The sequence below is a fragment of the Cryptomeria japonica genome, chromosome 9 (genome assembly GCF_030272615.1).
Source record: "Cryptomeria japonica chromosome 9, Sugi_1.0, whole genome shotgun sequence".
In the NCBI taxonomy this organism is placed as follows: domain Eukaryota; kingdom Viridiplantae; phylum Streptophyta; class Pinopsida; order Cupressales; family Cupressaceae; genus Cryptomeria; species Cryptomeria japonica.
Window position 1 is genome coordinate 576,817,203 of NC_081413.1, and position 13,920 is coordinate 576,831,122.

Sequence of the window (13,920 nt, forward strand, 5' to 3'; positions counted from 1 at the left end):
ATCCCTTTGTTGATAGGAACTTGATCTTTTGATCTGAGGTCTTGAGGGTTTGATATGCAGATCTGGCACCTGAAACTGCAAAACTCTAGGGAATAGGGTGCCACACCCCTATCTCTGAGATCATATTTTGGCCCAGAGTCTATCTCTGTGTAATCTGTCGGTCCTAAAGTTCATGCATTCGTTGGATTCCTGCACCTGTACCTGCAACTTGAAAATGGGTGTCTAGTTGGCTATATAGGGTTTTGCCTTAGCCAAACCCCTTGTTTTGGTGATTTCCACCTCCACAAATAGCTAATAATGTAATGAAAATGTGTGTGCAAGAATCTTGTGTGTATGCAAGATCCTAAATGAACAAGAAATTAAATCTAGAGTTCTACCCTTCGCTTTGGAGAGAAAACCCTAAATGAGTGTAAATGTAAATATGAATGTAAATGCTTCAAATCACAAATGCTATAATGGATCTAAAGCATGAATGTAAATCTGAAAAATGAATGCTATGCAGCTCATACAAAGACATGAAAATAACATGCGACCATACCAAACCCTAAGGGAGACATACAAGCCAATTATCAGTCGATGATCTCTTATTATTCTTCAGTGTCTTCAAAGCTATTAGCGAATGTTGAAAATGATTGATGTAGACTTGATGGATGCTTGATTTGCTGTTGTAGACTTCATAAAACTTGCACTTTTGCTTCATAAGAAGCTCCTTCAATCGCTAGATCTTAGTTTTTCAAATGAGGAAAGAAAGGGTTTATGTAGGAGACCCTAACTTTGTTTTGAGTCATAGGCTGACTTAGAAATGATATTTTTCGACAATCTCTTGGATTTGAATATTAAAATACCGCCAAAACATGCTCCTAAAATTCAGGGAGAAAAAGTAACACATGGTCTGACCAACTTTTTGCCAAATTTTTGGGGAAGCAAGATATTGTGATTTTAGAGCGAATTCTAGGATTTTGTGAAATTTGCGATGTTTTGATATGCAAAATCAGGCCTTGAAGGTTGAAATAGGACATAATTAGGGTATTTGATGAAATGATTAATTGAAAGCATAAAATAAAAATGGGGCACACTTAGGGTAAAGGGCCCAATTTTATGATGTGTAGGGTGATAAGAGAAGACTTTAGATTTAATTAAATTAATTAATTAAATGCTTAAAGAGAATTTGAAATGCAAGATGAAAACACACTAAGGTGGGTGCTAACCTAACTGTGGAATTGTACCACCCAATTGAGGGTGTACAATTTATGACGCTTCACCCTCAAGTTAGGATATTTTGAATATAGATCAAAATATTGATGAGAAGAATAGTAATCTTTCTTCTATTCCTCTTATTGGTAGCCTAGGTGTGCACATGGACACATATATTCCTCTAATGCTCATTGGTGAGTGTGAGATAAGTGAGGGAAAGGAGGGGAAATATTCCCCAAATGTAGTTGGCTCAGTGGCTACCCTTGAGAAGAATTCCTAAGAGATCGATGAAAGTAAGGGAACTCAACTTTCTTTGGGGCTACAAAAAAAGCTCTAAAAAATGGGGCTTGGTAAAAACTTCTTAAGGGTAGGAAGAATAATCAGGAAAAAGTCCATGTAATTGGCAAGATGTTCATGGAGTTTGGTTCTGTAAAGACCATTGATTATCATTTATGTCCATCTTAGAAATGAGTTCTCTCTTGGAATGTAAGGGGTATGAATAACATCCCTAGACAAAAGGCTATTCGAGAGTTGACCCATTTTCACTCTCTAGGCATTGTTTTCATTTAGGAGATTAAGATGATTGTTGATGGTATGTTAGATTTGGTTTCTAAGATCTGGGCTAGAGGATAGTGTCAACATATTGGGGCTTAAGGTAATTCAAGGGGCATGGCTTGTCTCTAGGACCCTAGCAAGGTTGTCCCTTTGTGGTGGGTTTCTAGTAGATCTTTGATGTCAATTATTGTATCAGATCAAAATAAGGGGAAGTTAATCTCCTTATAATGTGTATGCCTCGACTGATTTCGCTGGAAAATCTTTGCTTTGGTCTCATATCAAGATGGTTAGATTCCTTTCCCCTTTTCTTCCTTGGATCCTTCAAGGAAACTTAATGCTATTTCAAGAGGGGAGGCATGGTCAGGCTTGATCATTCTTCTAAGTTCTTGAGGGATAATATTGACCTTTTAAACTTGGTGGATATTAAGCCAGCTAATGTGTTGTTCACTTGGAATAATAGGAGGTGCGGTGCTGATGCTATTTCTGAGCGAATGGATAGGTTCTTGGTGTCTAATTTTTGGGCTGGAGATAGTTGGACTACCAAATTAGAGATCCTTAACTAGAAGGGTTTAGATCACTAGCCAATCCAAGCTCTCAACTATTTACTATAAAACTTCTAAAATCCATCTTTCAAAATTTAGTTATGTGGTTTTGTGACTCTTCTTTAACTGATTTTATCCTAGATTGGTGGTCCAAAGGTAAGCTAGTGTTTGGGACAACCATGTGCTCTTTTTCCAAGCAGTTACAATTTGTTAAGTATATGCTGAAGAGATGAAATAGACAATGTTTTAGAAATGTTTTTGCAACCAAGGTTGTTTCTCAATCTCACTTGGATGACATCACCAGTTAGATTTGGGATCATGGTTTAACAAAGGAGTCTTTATGTCTTGAGGCTATAGCTATGAAGGATTTGGAGGAATGGGAATTGTGCGAAGAAATATTCTAGAAGCAAAAGTCTTGTATTGATTGACTTTAGGAGGAAGACAAAAACACTACCTTTTTCCACAATCCTGTCAAGAATAGGAGGAAAGAAAATATCATTACTTCTCGCACATCTTTGGATGGGAACCAACTCTCTTCACTCTGGATGATCTCGAGGGAGATCACTCACTTTTACTTTACTGTGTTTCCGAAGATACTCATTTGGCAAGGGTGGAAGAGGCTCTCAATTTAGATTGTATTCCTCCTTTGATTTCTTGTGTGATGAATGATATTTTAAGAAATCCTATTACTTTGGAAGAATTGGAAGGGATTGTGTTTCAAATGAAGAAAGGGAAACCTCTTGGTCCTGATGGCTTTCAAATTGAGTTTTATTAGGAGTTTTTGGAAATGGTTAAGTTGGATCTTTTGGAGGTTGTTTTGGAATCTCAAAAAAATAAACATATGTTGAAGTACATGAATGCTATGTTCCTTACTCTCATTCCAAAAAGAGAGGGAGCTGACTCCTTGGATTTGTTTAGGCCCATAGCTTGTACAATGTTGTCTACAAAATTATTACTAAGTTGATTGCTATGAGACTGAAGCCATGGCTTGGATCTTTAATTTTGGAGGAACAAGGGGGTTTTGTTACTAGCAAACAAATTCTTGGTGGCATTTTGGTTGTAACAAATGCTATTCATTCCATGGCCACTTCTATAAAGAAAGCCATGATTTTCAATCTTGATATGGCCAAAGCTTAGGACTGGGTCATCTGATCCTTTCTGGGTAAGGTTTTGGCTGCTTTTGAGTGTGACAATGAATGGATTAGATGGGTCATGAATTGTGTCACGTCCTCTTCATTTTCAATTCTTATCAATAGTGAACCTTCAAAGCCCTTTGAAGCTTCACAAGGCCTGCGTCAAGGTGATCCACTTTCTCCTTATCTTTTTAAATTAATGGTTGAAGGCTTCAGGATATTTCTTAAATCCTAGGTGAGGAAAGGGATTATTCAGGGTTGGAATTGGGGTGATAGATTGCCTCACCACTCATACTTACAATTTGTGGATGATACTGCCTTGATGGGTTTGGCTAGAGTGAATAAGGCTATTAAGCTAAGAAATTATTTGGACATCTATTTGGCTACTTCTAGGCAAAAGATTGATGAGGACAAGTCCTCCATCTTTTTATTCAATACTCCTAAGACTATTTAGACCAGAATTGCCAAAAAATTGAGATTCTAGACTGGTGTTTTTCCTTTTGTTTATTTTGGTGTCCCCATTACTATAGTTTTGTTACCATCCAAGTTTTGGCAAGATATCCTGGATAAGTTTCATAAGAAATTTTCTCATTGGACTTGTAGGTGGCTCCCAACAACTAGGAGGATAACTCTCCTTAATTTGGTGATTTAGGCTCTCCCTTTATATAAGAGTTTTGTGTAGGCAACCTTGTCTACCTTCATCCAAGAGTTTGATGCCCTTTCCCATTCCTTTGGGATGGTAACCTGACTTCAAATAAACATAGTTTGGTTAAATGGGATTTGTTGTGTAGACCAAACCAAGAAGGAGGTCTTGGTATTCTTCATATAGGTCTTCTTTATATAGGATATTGTGTATATGGACATGTGATCAAGATTTGTATTGGGTTGGATATATTGATGGCATGAGGTTTACCTATTATGATGAGTATACCTTGGTTTTGAAGTATAGGTAGTTGAGTGTCTTAGCAACTAGTTAGGGTTGCTAATCCAAATATGATGATTGATTCTTGGCAACTACTTAAGCCTATTTTTCACTATTGCATTTGGTGTTTGTGTTTCAATATCAAGGTTAGGTAGAATTCATGCTTCCATGTGACATTTAATGAGGCATATCTTTAGATTAGATCTTACCTTTTTGTATTGGCATGATGTAGGATGAGAGGCATCATGTTTGAGATGGTGGTCACCTTGGTTATTGTTGTAGGCATTTTTTTGAGCATATGGAGCACTTGGATGATGGTACATGTTAGCTATAGCAATTGTTCCCTTGATGATTGAGTTCATTTGTGACCCCTCATGCAATGTATACAAGTGAGACAATGTTGAGAAAACGTATGTTGTTCACATTGCATAATGCTTGTATTGTAAAATTAGAGTTTATTTTTAAGGCACCCAAGAAATATAAGGAGGTGTGCATAATATGGGTTAGACATTCTTGCAATCACTTTGTACCTTGTATGTAACATTGACATAAATATTTATGAAGGTTGAATGTTGGAAAATATTTAATTTTTTTATAAATTAGTACCCAAAAATAAATAAGGGGTATGTGGTTTTGTAAGCTCATGGTATATACATACATAATTTGTGTAACACCAATTGGTGGTTTTGTGCAAGCTTGTTTCTATAAAAACAAGCATGAGTAGTTGTGTGGTCACACTAAGAATACACTTCTAGGCTTAAAAGTGTTAAACACTCAGAGTGACTAACATTCTCTAAGCCTGATATGTTGCTTAGTGTGTGTGGTTTAAGGCTGGCCTTGTTTCCATAACAAATTAAAATGGACGCATCAAAGAATGTGACAACATATAAAATAGTGATGGGATAAATACAAAAACACATAAATAGGTGGTTAATAAATAAGGATAAACATTGGATCAAGAATCAAACATAATACAAAAAGTGCACACAACATGTCAATATATAATTAGATTAAATCATTACATCAAAAAAAACCCAAAACTAAATAAAAATTGATATGCCGATTTCATGGTTACTTCGTTGTGTAAAAAGACATCGACTTAAAAGTTGACACCGGAGTCCGAAGTCTTCTGAACCGTAATATATCGTATAAACCCTGAAAACAGGGCACAGGCCTTAAAATCGTAGGCTATTGTATCCTGTTCAGAAATTTCGTTTCAGTAAGGAAAATATAATGGGTAGCGAGCATGATGAAATTAATTAGTGGACAGAAAATGAGAGGATGCAGCAATTTGCTCCACTTTAGTGGGCCCCCCTCCTCTCCTCCTTAAATATTCAATCTGTTTCTTCCCTTTCAAAAATTTAGTAAGCCAGCAAGCAGATAGAGTTGGATATCTCTTCAAATTTTTATCTTTGAAATCTACATAGAAGAGGCCATAACGAATCTTAAAACCAAACAAAAACTCAAAATTGTCCATCAATGTCCAGACAAAGTACCCTCGAGTATTGGATCCATTCCTGCACCCACATAATCATGCTCACTATAATTCTGGAGCATTCAAGCATCAATATAATAAGCTGTTTACAATTATGGTGTTTAGTCAGCTTACCTGATGGCGAGGAGCAAACTATCAAGATAATCATGGAGATACTCCATCCTTCCTGTATCATTTAATGCCTCAGAGAGTGGAAGAGATTGGTTGTTTATGGTGCCATATCCTACGCAGCAATTCATAAAACATTTCAGAAATTAGGGGAAAAAAGAACCAAATAAACATTGAAAATTGCCTAGATCTAAACAGAAATGTACTTGAATGACTGGTAAACAACAGGTATGTTGTGGTACATTAATACATTGAGACTTGGGTCCCATAAAAACAGAGCACTCGTTCTTTAGGCTCTTCACTTGAATAGCCATTAACATACAATTAATTTGTTCAGGCAATCTATATATAGCACCAGAGGTAGTACCATTTTCATAGATTATAATAGCTGGATTGCCATAGTGTTGCTTGAAATGTTCCAGTAATGCTTGGAATCCCCATGGAACAACTGTAATTCCAGTTGGTGCGAACTGCAATTAAATAATAAGATTTTTATGTTCCACTCTACCAATTCTATTTAGCATTGAAGATTTTGACTACCTGGAGATTTCAAAGGAATAAACTACGGTCTTACCTTACCAATAGGGATATCATCTCGCATTACTTCACACAAACAAATATATATCCATTAGTATCTAAAATGATTTACCACTATTCCAAACTTTGCTTGTGTTCCACAATTTCCTATGTACCTGTTTGCTTTGAGCTTAAATCTCTAATATAATCTCTTTCAGTAGCAATCCACTGGCTAGGTGAATCGGAAACATAGTAAGTGCCGTAATGATTCAACCCAACGAAATCAAAAGATCCTTTTAGCTTTTTAGATTGTTCTTTGGTAAAATTGGGCAGCCTGGAGCCTACTATCTTCTTCATGCTGGAAGGATAGTCTCCAAAGAAAAGGGGATCTATGAACCTTTTGGATATGAAGAAAGAAAAGGGCCATCATAAATTAAATTGTTATAGATGTAAAATTCTATCACAGGGGTTTCAAAAGCATTCTCTCATTTCAATTCAGTAAACACTTACCACCCATTGTGAAAATCAATTGTCCTCTGAGTTGCAGCTATGTCATTGGACGAGTTTGTCAATGGCACATACCACAACGCCAGAATCACCAAGCTGATAAAACCCTTTTGCTTGGCCTGCAGGAAAAACAGAATTATCCAGCCGTTAAACCATCAACTTTCTGGGCCTATTTAAAGGTAAATTTCTTCTTTCCAAATTTCAAGCCCTGGTTTGATAGCCCTTAAGGACTTCTCTATTTTCTTAGATTAGGGCTAAACCAAAGGGAGAGTACTTGAGCCTTTTCAGAAGTGAGCATAGGCAAACCACTCATAAGAATTACTTTTACCCTGTTTTAAGTGTTCAAAATTAGAACCTGAAAATTTTCTCTGTAGAGTTCAACTGCTGCAGCATGAGATAACAAAACATGATGAGCAACGAGATATGGTTCCTCCGTAGAATCTCCTGCACTACAGTTGCCAAATCCAAATGGAGAAGAACACCGTTGCGGAGGCCACCAACCAATGTCATAACTTAAAGGGGGAAATGCATTTGGCTCGTTGAAAGTTGTCCAGTACTTCACTCTGTCCCCAAATTCTCTGAAACAAACTTCTGCAAAGGCTCTGAAATCTTCTCTGTTTAACAACAGCAAATAAAAAACTGTTAGGCATGTGTTAAAGAGGAAATATTAGCTTCATGAATAACCATAGCCACTTCTTAAGATACTGTCTTCTGAGCAAGCATTGCTTACAAGTTCCAATACAATACCAAGCTCAATATGAATTTAAAGATTGAACAATTACATCACTCTGGGACTGAGCCATCCTCCATAGGCATCTTCCAAGCTCTGGGGCAAATCGAAATGGAATAAGGTAACATGCGGTTGAATACCTGCAAATCTTACAAATGTCTTCAATCACATGGCATCTACAATGACATACAATATCGGCAAACAGTTTTTAAGTATATGAAACTGTTACATCTTTAACGAGAGTGAAAGAGTGCAGCATTATTCAGTTCTATGTCCTTCTTGACAACTAATAAACATGCAAGACAATTATTTGATATCTCTAAATATTTCGTATATTTTTTTTAAGAATATAAGTATACTAATTGGTTAAATTACACTTGTTTTCAATTTAATTTCTTATACAGTTGCAAGATTTCTTTTACCATTGAGCTATAATATATTTTAATTTGATTGGGAACAGAAAATTTTGGTTTTACAATGAATGAGTGGGCTTGGACTCTTTTCACGTGACAATTACCATGGATAATGAGTTCATTGATGAGATTATTGTAGTATTCCAATCCCTTTGGATTGATGGCACCCTTTCCATCTGCAGGGGACAGCAAGTTAACTTAATATGTAATTGAAAAATAGGGTTTAATATTTTTATAGTTTTAATTCTGTAGAATTTTGTACTGTAGACAAGACCATCAAGAAAAAATAAGCATACACTGCTATTCCTATTTTTGTTGTTGAAAGAAAATATTCTCTGGCAGTACCAGGTATTAGTCGAGACCATGAGATCGAAAATCTGTATGCATCCAATCCCATTTTAAACATGAGACGGACGTCCTCCTGAAAAAATGTTTGCAGCAGACATGTAAGCAAACTTAAAGCTGATGAATATAGTTTATTTAAAATTACCAGCGGCCCAGAACCAATTAAGCATAGTGTAGTAATCGAGATTACTTTATAATGGTGGTATTGATCTGCAGTAACATCCGCTGTGCTTCCATCAAACATTTTCCCTGTACATGCACATTTAACTTAGCCCTTTTATGTGTGTTTATTCAAGAAGAAAAAGAATTTTAATGCCCAAAAATGATCAATGGGCCCATCCAAATTCTATATTTCCTTTTCTCCCCAAAAAAGTAACTAACCCGAATGCGTATAAGTATCCCAAATGCAAGGCTTACGGCCATCAAGTTGTGCTGCGCCTTCAACCTGTACACAGCCATACCAGAGACAAATACCAATTATTCTACCAGTACAAGAAATAATATAAAAGAGAAAAGAAATAAGGAACTGATGGTACCTGGTAAGCAGAAGTGCTTGCCCCAAATATAAAATTTTCCGGAAAATCATCTCTGTTGATGCTGTCCAGCTTGAATTGCAGAGATGCATGAAGTTGAATTCCTAGGATGAGCCAAAATAAAAGTGTTTCTCTCTTGCCAATCTCCATTTCTCCCCCTACTTTTCTACACTAAGAGCATATCCTTTGTAAATGAAACTCTGTTGAATTTTAAATTGTTTCGATTCGATTAGGGCATGCCCGAGTAAATCGAAATGCAACACGGCAGCTTTGCCAAACATTTCGTAATCAGATTCCCAAGAAATTGCCGCCACAATATTCGCATCATGCATCAAATCTTGTCTGATCTTAGAGCATAAAGTCTATAAAATCGTCAGTGCAATTAAATTGGAAACACATCATCGATGCATTTCTACGCGATTCAAATTTACCCTTTGCCCCTAAATACAGGGTTAAAAACCTGGAATCATGGTTTAGAAATGATGGAATCATGGTTTAGAAATGATGGAATCATGGTTTAGAAATGATGGAATCATGATGTATACAAAGTTAAAAAATGACGAAATCCTGGTTTTATATACAGATTTACAAATCTGATGATCATAATTATATAAAGCTTAAAAACGATTGAATCAAGGTTTTACATATCCATCATTCTGTACACAGGATTAGAAATGATGGAATCATTGTTTTCAACAAGATTAAATCCATAAAATTATGGTTTTATAGGTTGAATTAGAGATGATAAAATTGTCTTTTTATAAAAAATTTCAAAACGCGGAATCATAATTTTTTTTTAAAAAAATTGAAAATTATGAGATCATAATTTTGTACAGAGTTGAAAACAATGGAATCCTGATTTAATATAAACGGATCCTTCTCATGGGTAAAAAGATCTCTTAAAATATCTTGTTCGGCTGACTGTGACTTTACATAGCGGTGACTTTAATGGTGTCGCCACATCTTTTCATGAAGTTGATATTTACCCACTTTCACCCAAACAATTAATCTACAAAAAGTAAAATAGACGAATCAAATTGTTGGAAATAAAAAGATTATTCTACTTCTAATTTCATTCAATGAAGCTAAATAATCATATAATCTTTTTCTATATTTTATGGATATATGAAACATTGTTAAACTAATTAATAAAAAAAATCATTTAAAAAAATTCTAAACAATTGAATGGCTTCGATTAATTAATCCTTGCTATTATTTAACTAGATATAAGCATATTCAATAGTTTATGTAAGTAGTTTTGACTAGTTTCTAAATAAATATAAGAAAATTTAAGAGCGTTGGCATTTGTCCTAATAGTCCAATTTTTTAAAAGTCTTGTGTCTTGTTTATTTATTTCTTTGGTCTTTTTGTTGAATATTTTTTGGGTTTTAAAAAATATTCTAAGTGTGAAAGTATTAAAATCAATTTCTAAGCTTGAAAAAGATCTCGAGATATTCCTTTCAAGAACATCATTCCTCAAAGTTCCATATTCCCCTTATTTTCCTTGTTTTGGGATTCCCATAATCAACACGCCATTACTCAAAGTTCCTTATTCTCCATCTTTCCCTAATTCAATAATTCCCCTTACTAGCATGCCATTCCTCAAAGTTCTTTATTCCCCATGTTTCCTTGATTTTGAGATTTTGGAATGTAGCTTACCAACATGCCAATCCTCAAATTTACCCATCCCCCCCATTTAGTTTTTTTTAATATTTCTCTTATTAGCATGTCATTCCTCAAAGTTCCCCATTCCCCTCATTTCTATCCTTTCAAGATTTCCTATAGTAGTATGTTGTTCATCAAAGTTCCCCATCCTCCCCATTTCCTTCTTGTTAGGATTTCCCTTACCAACATGTCATTCCTCAAAGTTCCTCATCCTCCCCATTTCCTTCATGTTAGGATTTCCCTTACCAACATGTCATTCCTCAAAGTTCCTCATCCTCCCCATTTCCTTCATGTTAGGATTTCCCTTACCAAAATGACATTCCTCAAAGTGCCCCATTTCCTTTATTTTCCTAATTTTGGGATTTCCCTTACCAATATGTCATTCCTTGGAAATCCACATCCCTTAATTTTCTTAATTGTGAGATTTCCCTTACTAGCATGTCATTCCTCAAAGTCCTTCATTTCCCTTGTTTCCATTATCGACATGCTATTTCTCAACATTCTACATTCCTCCTATTTCCTTGATTTGAGTATTTTTGTTACTAGGTAGCATGCCATTCCTCAAAGTTTGTGTTTTCATATGTTTCCTTGATTTTTGGATTCACTTTCTAGCATTGTCATTCCTAAGAATCCTTGAACTCTCAACTTCGGGATTTTATAATGTTTCATTACTTTATCAACCCTTTAACATGTAAATTCTTAGAACCTTGTCATTCAAATAGGAAACCTTATCTACCTCCCTACATGACTTAGGATTCCATTAATAGTATAAAATTAGATGCAATAAAATATGAGAAGACTTTCAAATGCTTCTCAATACTTGTGGACCCCTGAAAGACATGGTTTAAATATAATGTTGCTGATGCAAGTGTCATGGTTTCAAGAGCATAATCATACGAGAATGATGTAATACATGTGGATGACCTACAAATTGATTTCCCACTCTTGTCTTCTTTCCCAAGCATCATGACTGAATGTAATAATACATATATGCTTGCATATGTAATAAGGATGGGTCATTGATCCAATTTTTTTTATTAGGGCTTTTTCATCCACAAAGTCATTTTAGCTAATCAACATGGGAGCATGAGCCTTAGGCCGAAACCTCTTTAGATAAGAGCCAATGATTGAGGGGTATCCATTGGGTGAGTTCACAATAATAGTTCCCACTTTCACCCACAAAGGAAAAACGCGATGGTAGAAAAAAATTTGGAGGGGGTTCGAGCGAAGTGGGGGTATTCGAATGAACTACCCTTTAGGGTTCGAGCGAACCCCCCACTTCGCTTGAACCCCCTTTTTCAAGCGAACCACCTTTAACACTTATTTGTGTTGATTTTTAATTATATTTGGGGGGGTGGGGGGGGGGGGTGGCTTGCTCAACCCCCCTTCATTCGAACCCCCCTAAAAAGGGGGGGTTCTATCATAACCCTCCTTTATCACTTTTTGATTTAAATACAATTCTATTATGTTTTTGGTTAAACTACTTAAAATGATTGAACAAATGTTATAAAAGAATAAAATGAACACACACACACACACACTTGGAGAATATAATTCAAAAGGCATTATTTTTATTTATTTTTTTCCACTCCCAATTATGGCACATGTTGTAGGAAGAATAAGAAGCTTCTAGAGGAATCTCCACCACCTTGCATGTAACTCCCCCACTAAGTTTATTCAATTTGCATGAGTCCAATATTGGAAAAGAATCTCCTTTTTTTAAATTAAATCCTCTAGATAGTGGAATTGAGGGATTTTTCTTATAAAATTGTATGCAAGTTTCAAAGAAGGGAGTTGATTATGTTTTGAAGGAAATTTCCCAAGTTTTAGTAGTAGGATCTTCTTTGGTAGTCTCATTTTCGTTGCAGGATTTTTTTGAAGTTGTTGTTTGAAGGATTTCTCTCAAGTTGCAAGGAAGGATCAAAAGGATAGCTAGAGGATTCAACATCAAGCTTCAGTAAACCAGGTTCTCTCCTTTTGTCATATGAGGAATTTGTATTATCAAAAAAATATATAGTTTCTAGATTCTTTTGTTGAATATAGTTTTCTGGAAGAAATCATTTTGTAATTGCTAGATAGGAAGAAAATCTATTTTGTTTCCTTAAAGAAATGCAATGATATAATTCTTTCTCTTTTTAAATACAAATGCATATTTCTCTTGCATATTTTATTTGATCTATTTAAAAGGTAGAAAATCATATTTTTTGCTTTTCTATTTTCTCTTGAAAACTAGAGATGATATTGAATATAAAAATAAATAAATCTCTCTCTCTGTGAATGAATAAATAAATCTCTCTCTTTGTGAATGAATAAATAAATCTCTCTGTGGGTGAAGAAATAAATCCCCCTCTCTGAACAATAGTTGAGAAATAGAATATAAATCCCTCTGTGTGAGCTTTGTATTTCTCAGTATAAACATCTTCCTATTTCTTTGATAATTTGTGCATCACTGGAGCAAATTATTTCTCTGTTTATTTTATTTCTCTATTATATTTCCGTCCCTGGGATTAAATTGTTATTCTCACTCTTACATTAATGTTTTATTTTTATATATACACATACCTGTTATATACTCTTCTTTTATGTAATTTAATAATCTGGAAATGTAATACATACATACACACATACATACATACATACATATATATATGAAACGTTAAAATTTATTAAATGTTGCAAGGCGAATATAAATTAGCAATGACATGGTATTCAAAAATTATTTCGAATGAATAATGGATGGCATGCAGGGGCGATGGTTATTGTAACCGCCGGGGGCAGTGGTACCCTCCACTACCCCTACGGTCACTGTCACGACAGTGGCCGCAGGGGGAGTGGAGGGGCCCACGATGTCCCCTCAACCCTGCGGGCCTGCGCATGCAGGACCGCAGGGGTGATGGGACCCATGGTCCCCCCCCCCCTATTTACTATTAAAACAAACAATTCACTTATTTTATTTTTATAGTTAGTTTTTTTTAAATTTATTCCTTTTAAATTGCAATTTGGAATTTTAGTAATTACTTTGGGTTAAATTTTAAGTAATTGCTAATAATTGCTTTAGTTAAAATTTAAGTTAATAAAATTAGGATTATTGTGTAAAAGATTTGAAATTTAAAATTTTTGTCTCAACCCCTTTGAGGATTTATTGGATTACTTGATTGATGATTTTAGGCTCACTTAAAAACAAATAAGTCTTATTATTATGATTCGATCCAAAATTTCCAAAAGTATAAACTAATTGCTCATTTGGAACTAGTAACTCTAT

General features: G+C 35.1%; 1 protein-coding gene across 1 annotated transcript in view; it reads right to left on the reverse strand.

Annotated features, from left to right (window-relative positions):
* LOC131062859 (uncharacterized) overlaps positions 1 to 9,658 on the reverse strand; it is a 99,423-nt gene extending 89,765 nt beyond the window's left edge. Inside the window, exons 1-14 of the mRNA XM_057996596.2 lie at positions 8,997 to 9,658; positions 8,842 to 8,905; positions 8,651 to 8,709; positions 8,461 to 8,536; positions 8,220 to 8,291; positions 7,755 to 7,842; positions 7,328 to 7,586; positions 6,976 to 7,091; positions 6,642 to 6,862; positions 6,524 to 6,552; positions 6,317 to 6,419; positions 5,956 to 6,064; positions 5,605 to 5,863; positions 5,482 to 5,544 (exon numbers count right to left, since the gene is read on the reverse strand). Coding sequence (XP_057852579.1) covers positions 5,482 to 5,544; positions 5,605 to 5,863; positions 5,956 to 6,064; positions 6,317 to 6,419; positions 6,524 to 6,552; positions 6,642 to 6,862; positions 6,976 to 7,091; positions 7,328 to 7,586; positions 7,755 to 7,842; positions 8,220 to 8,291; positions 8,461 to 8,536; positions 8,651 to 8,709; positions 8,842 to 8,905; positions 8,997 to 9,143 — 1,665 coding nt within the window. The 5' untranslated portion in view covers positions 9,144 to 9,658. The remainder of the gene's footprint in view (positions 1 to 5,481; positions 5,545 to 5,604; positions 5,864 to 5,955; positions 6,065 to 6,316; positions 6,420 to 6,523; positions 6,553 to 6,641; positions 6,863 to 6,975; positions 7,092 to 7,327; positions 7,587 to 7,754; positions 7,843 to 8,219; positions 8,292 to 8,460; positions 8,537 to 8,650; positions 8,710 to 8,841; positions 8,906 to 8,996) is intronic.
* Between the last annotated feature and the right edge of the window lie 4,262 nt (positions 9,659 to 13,920).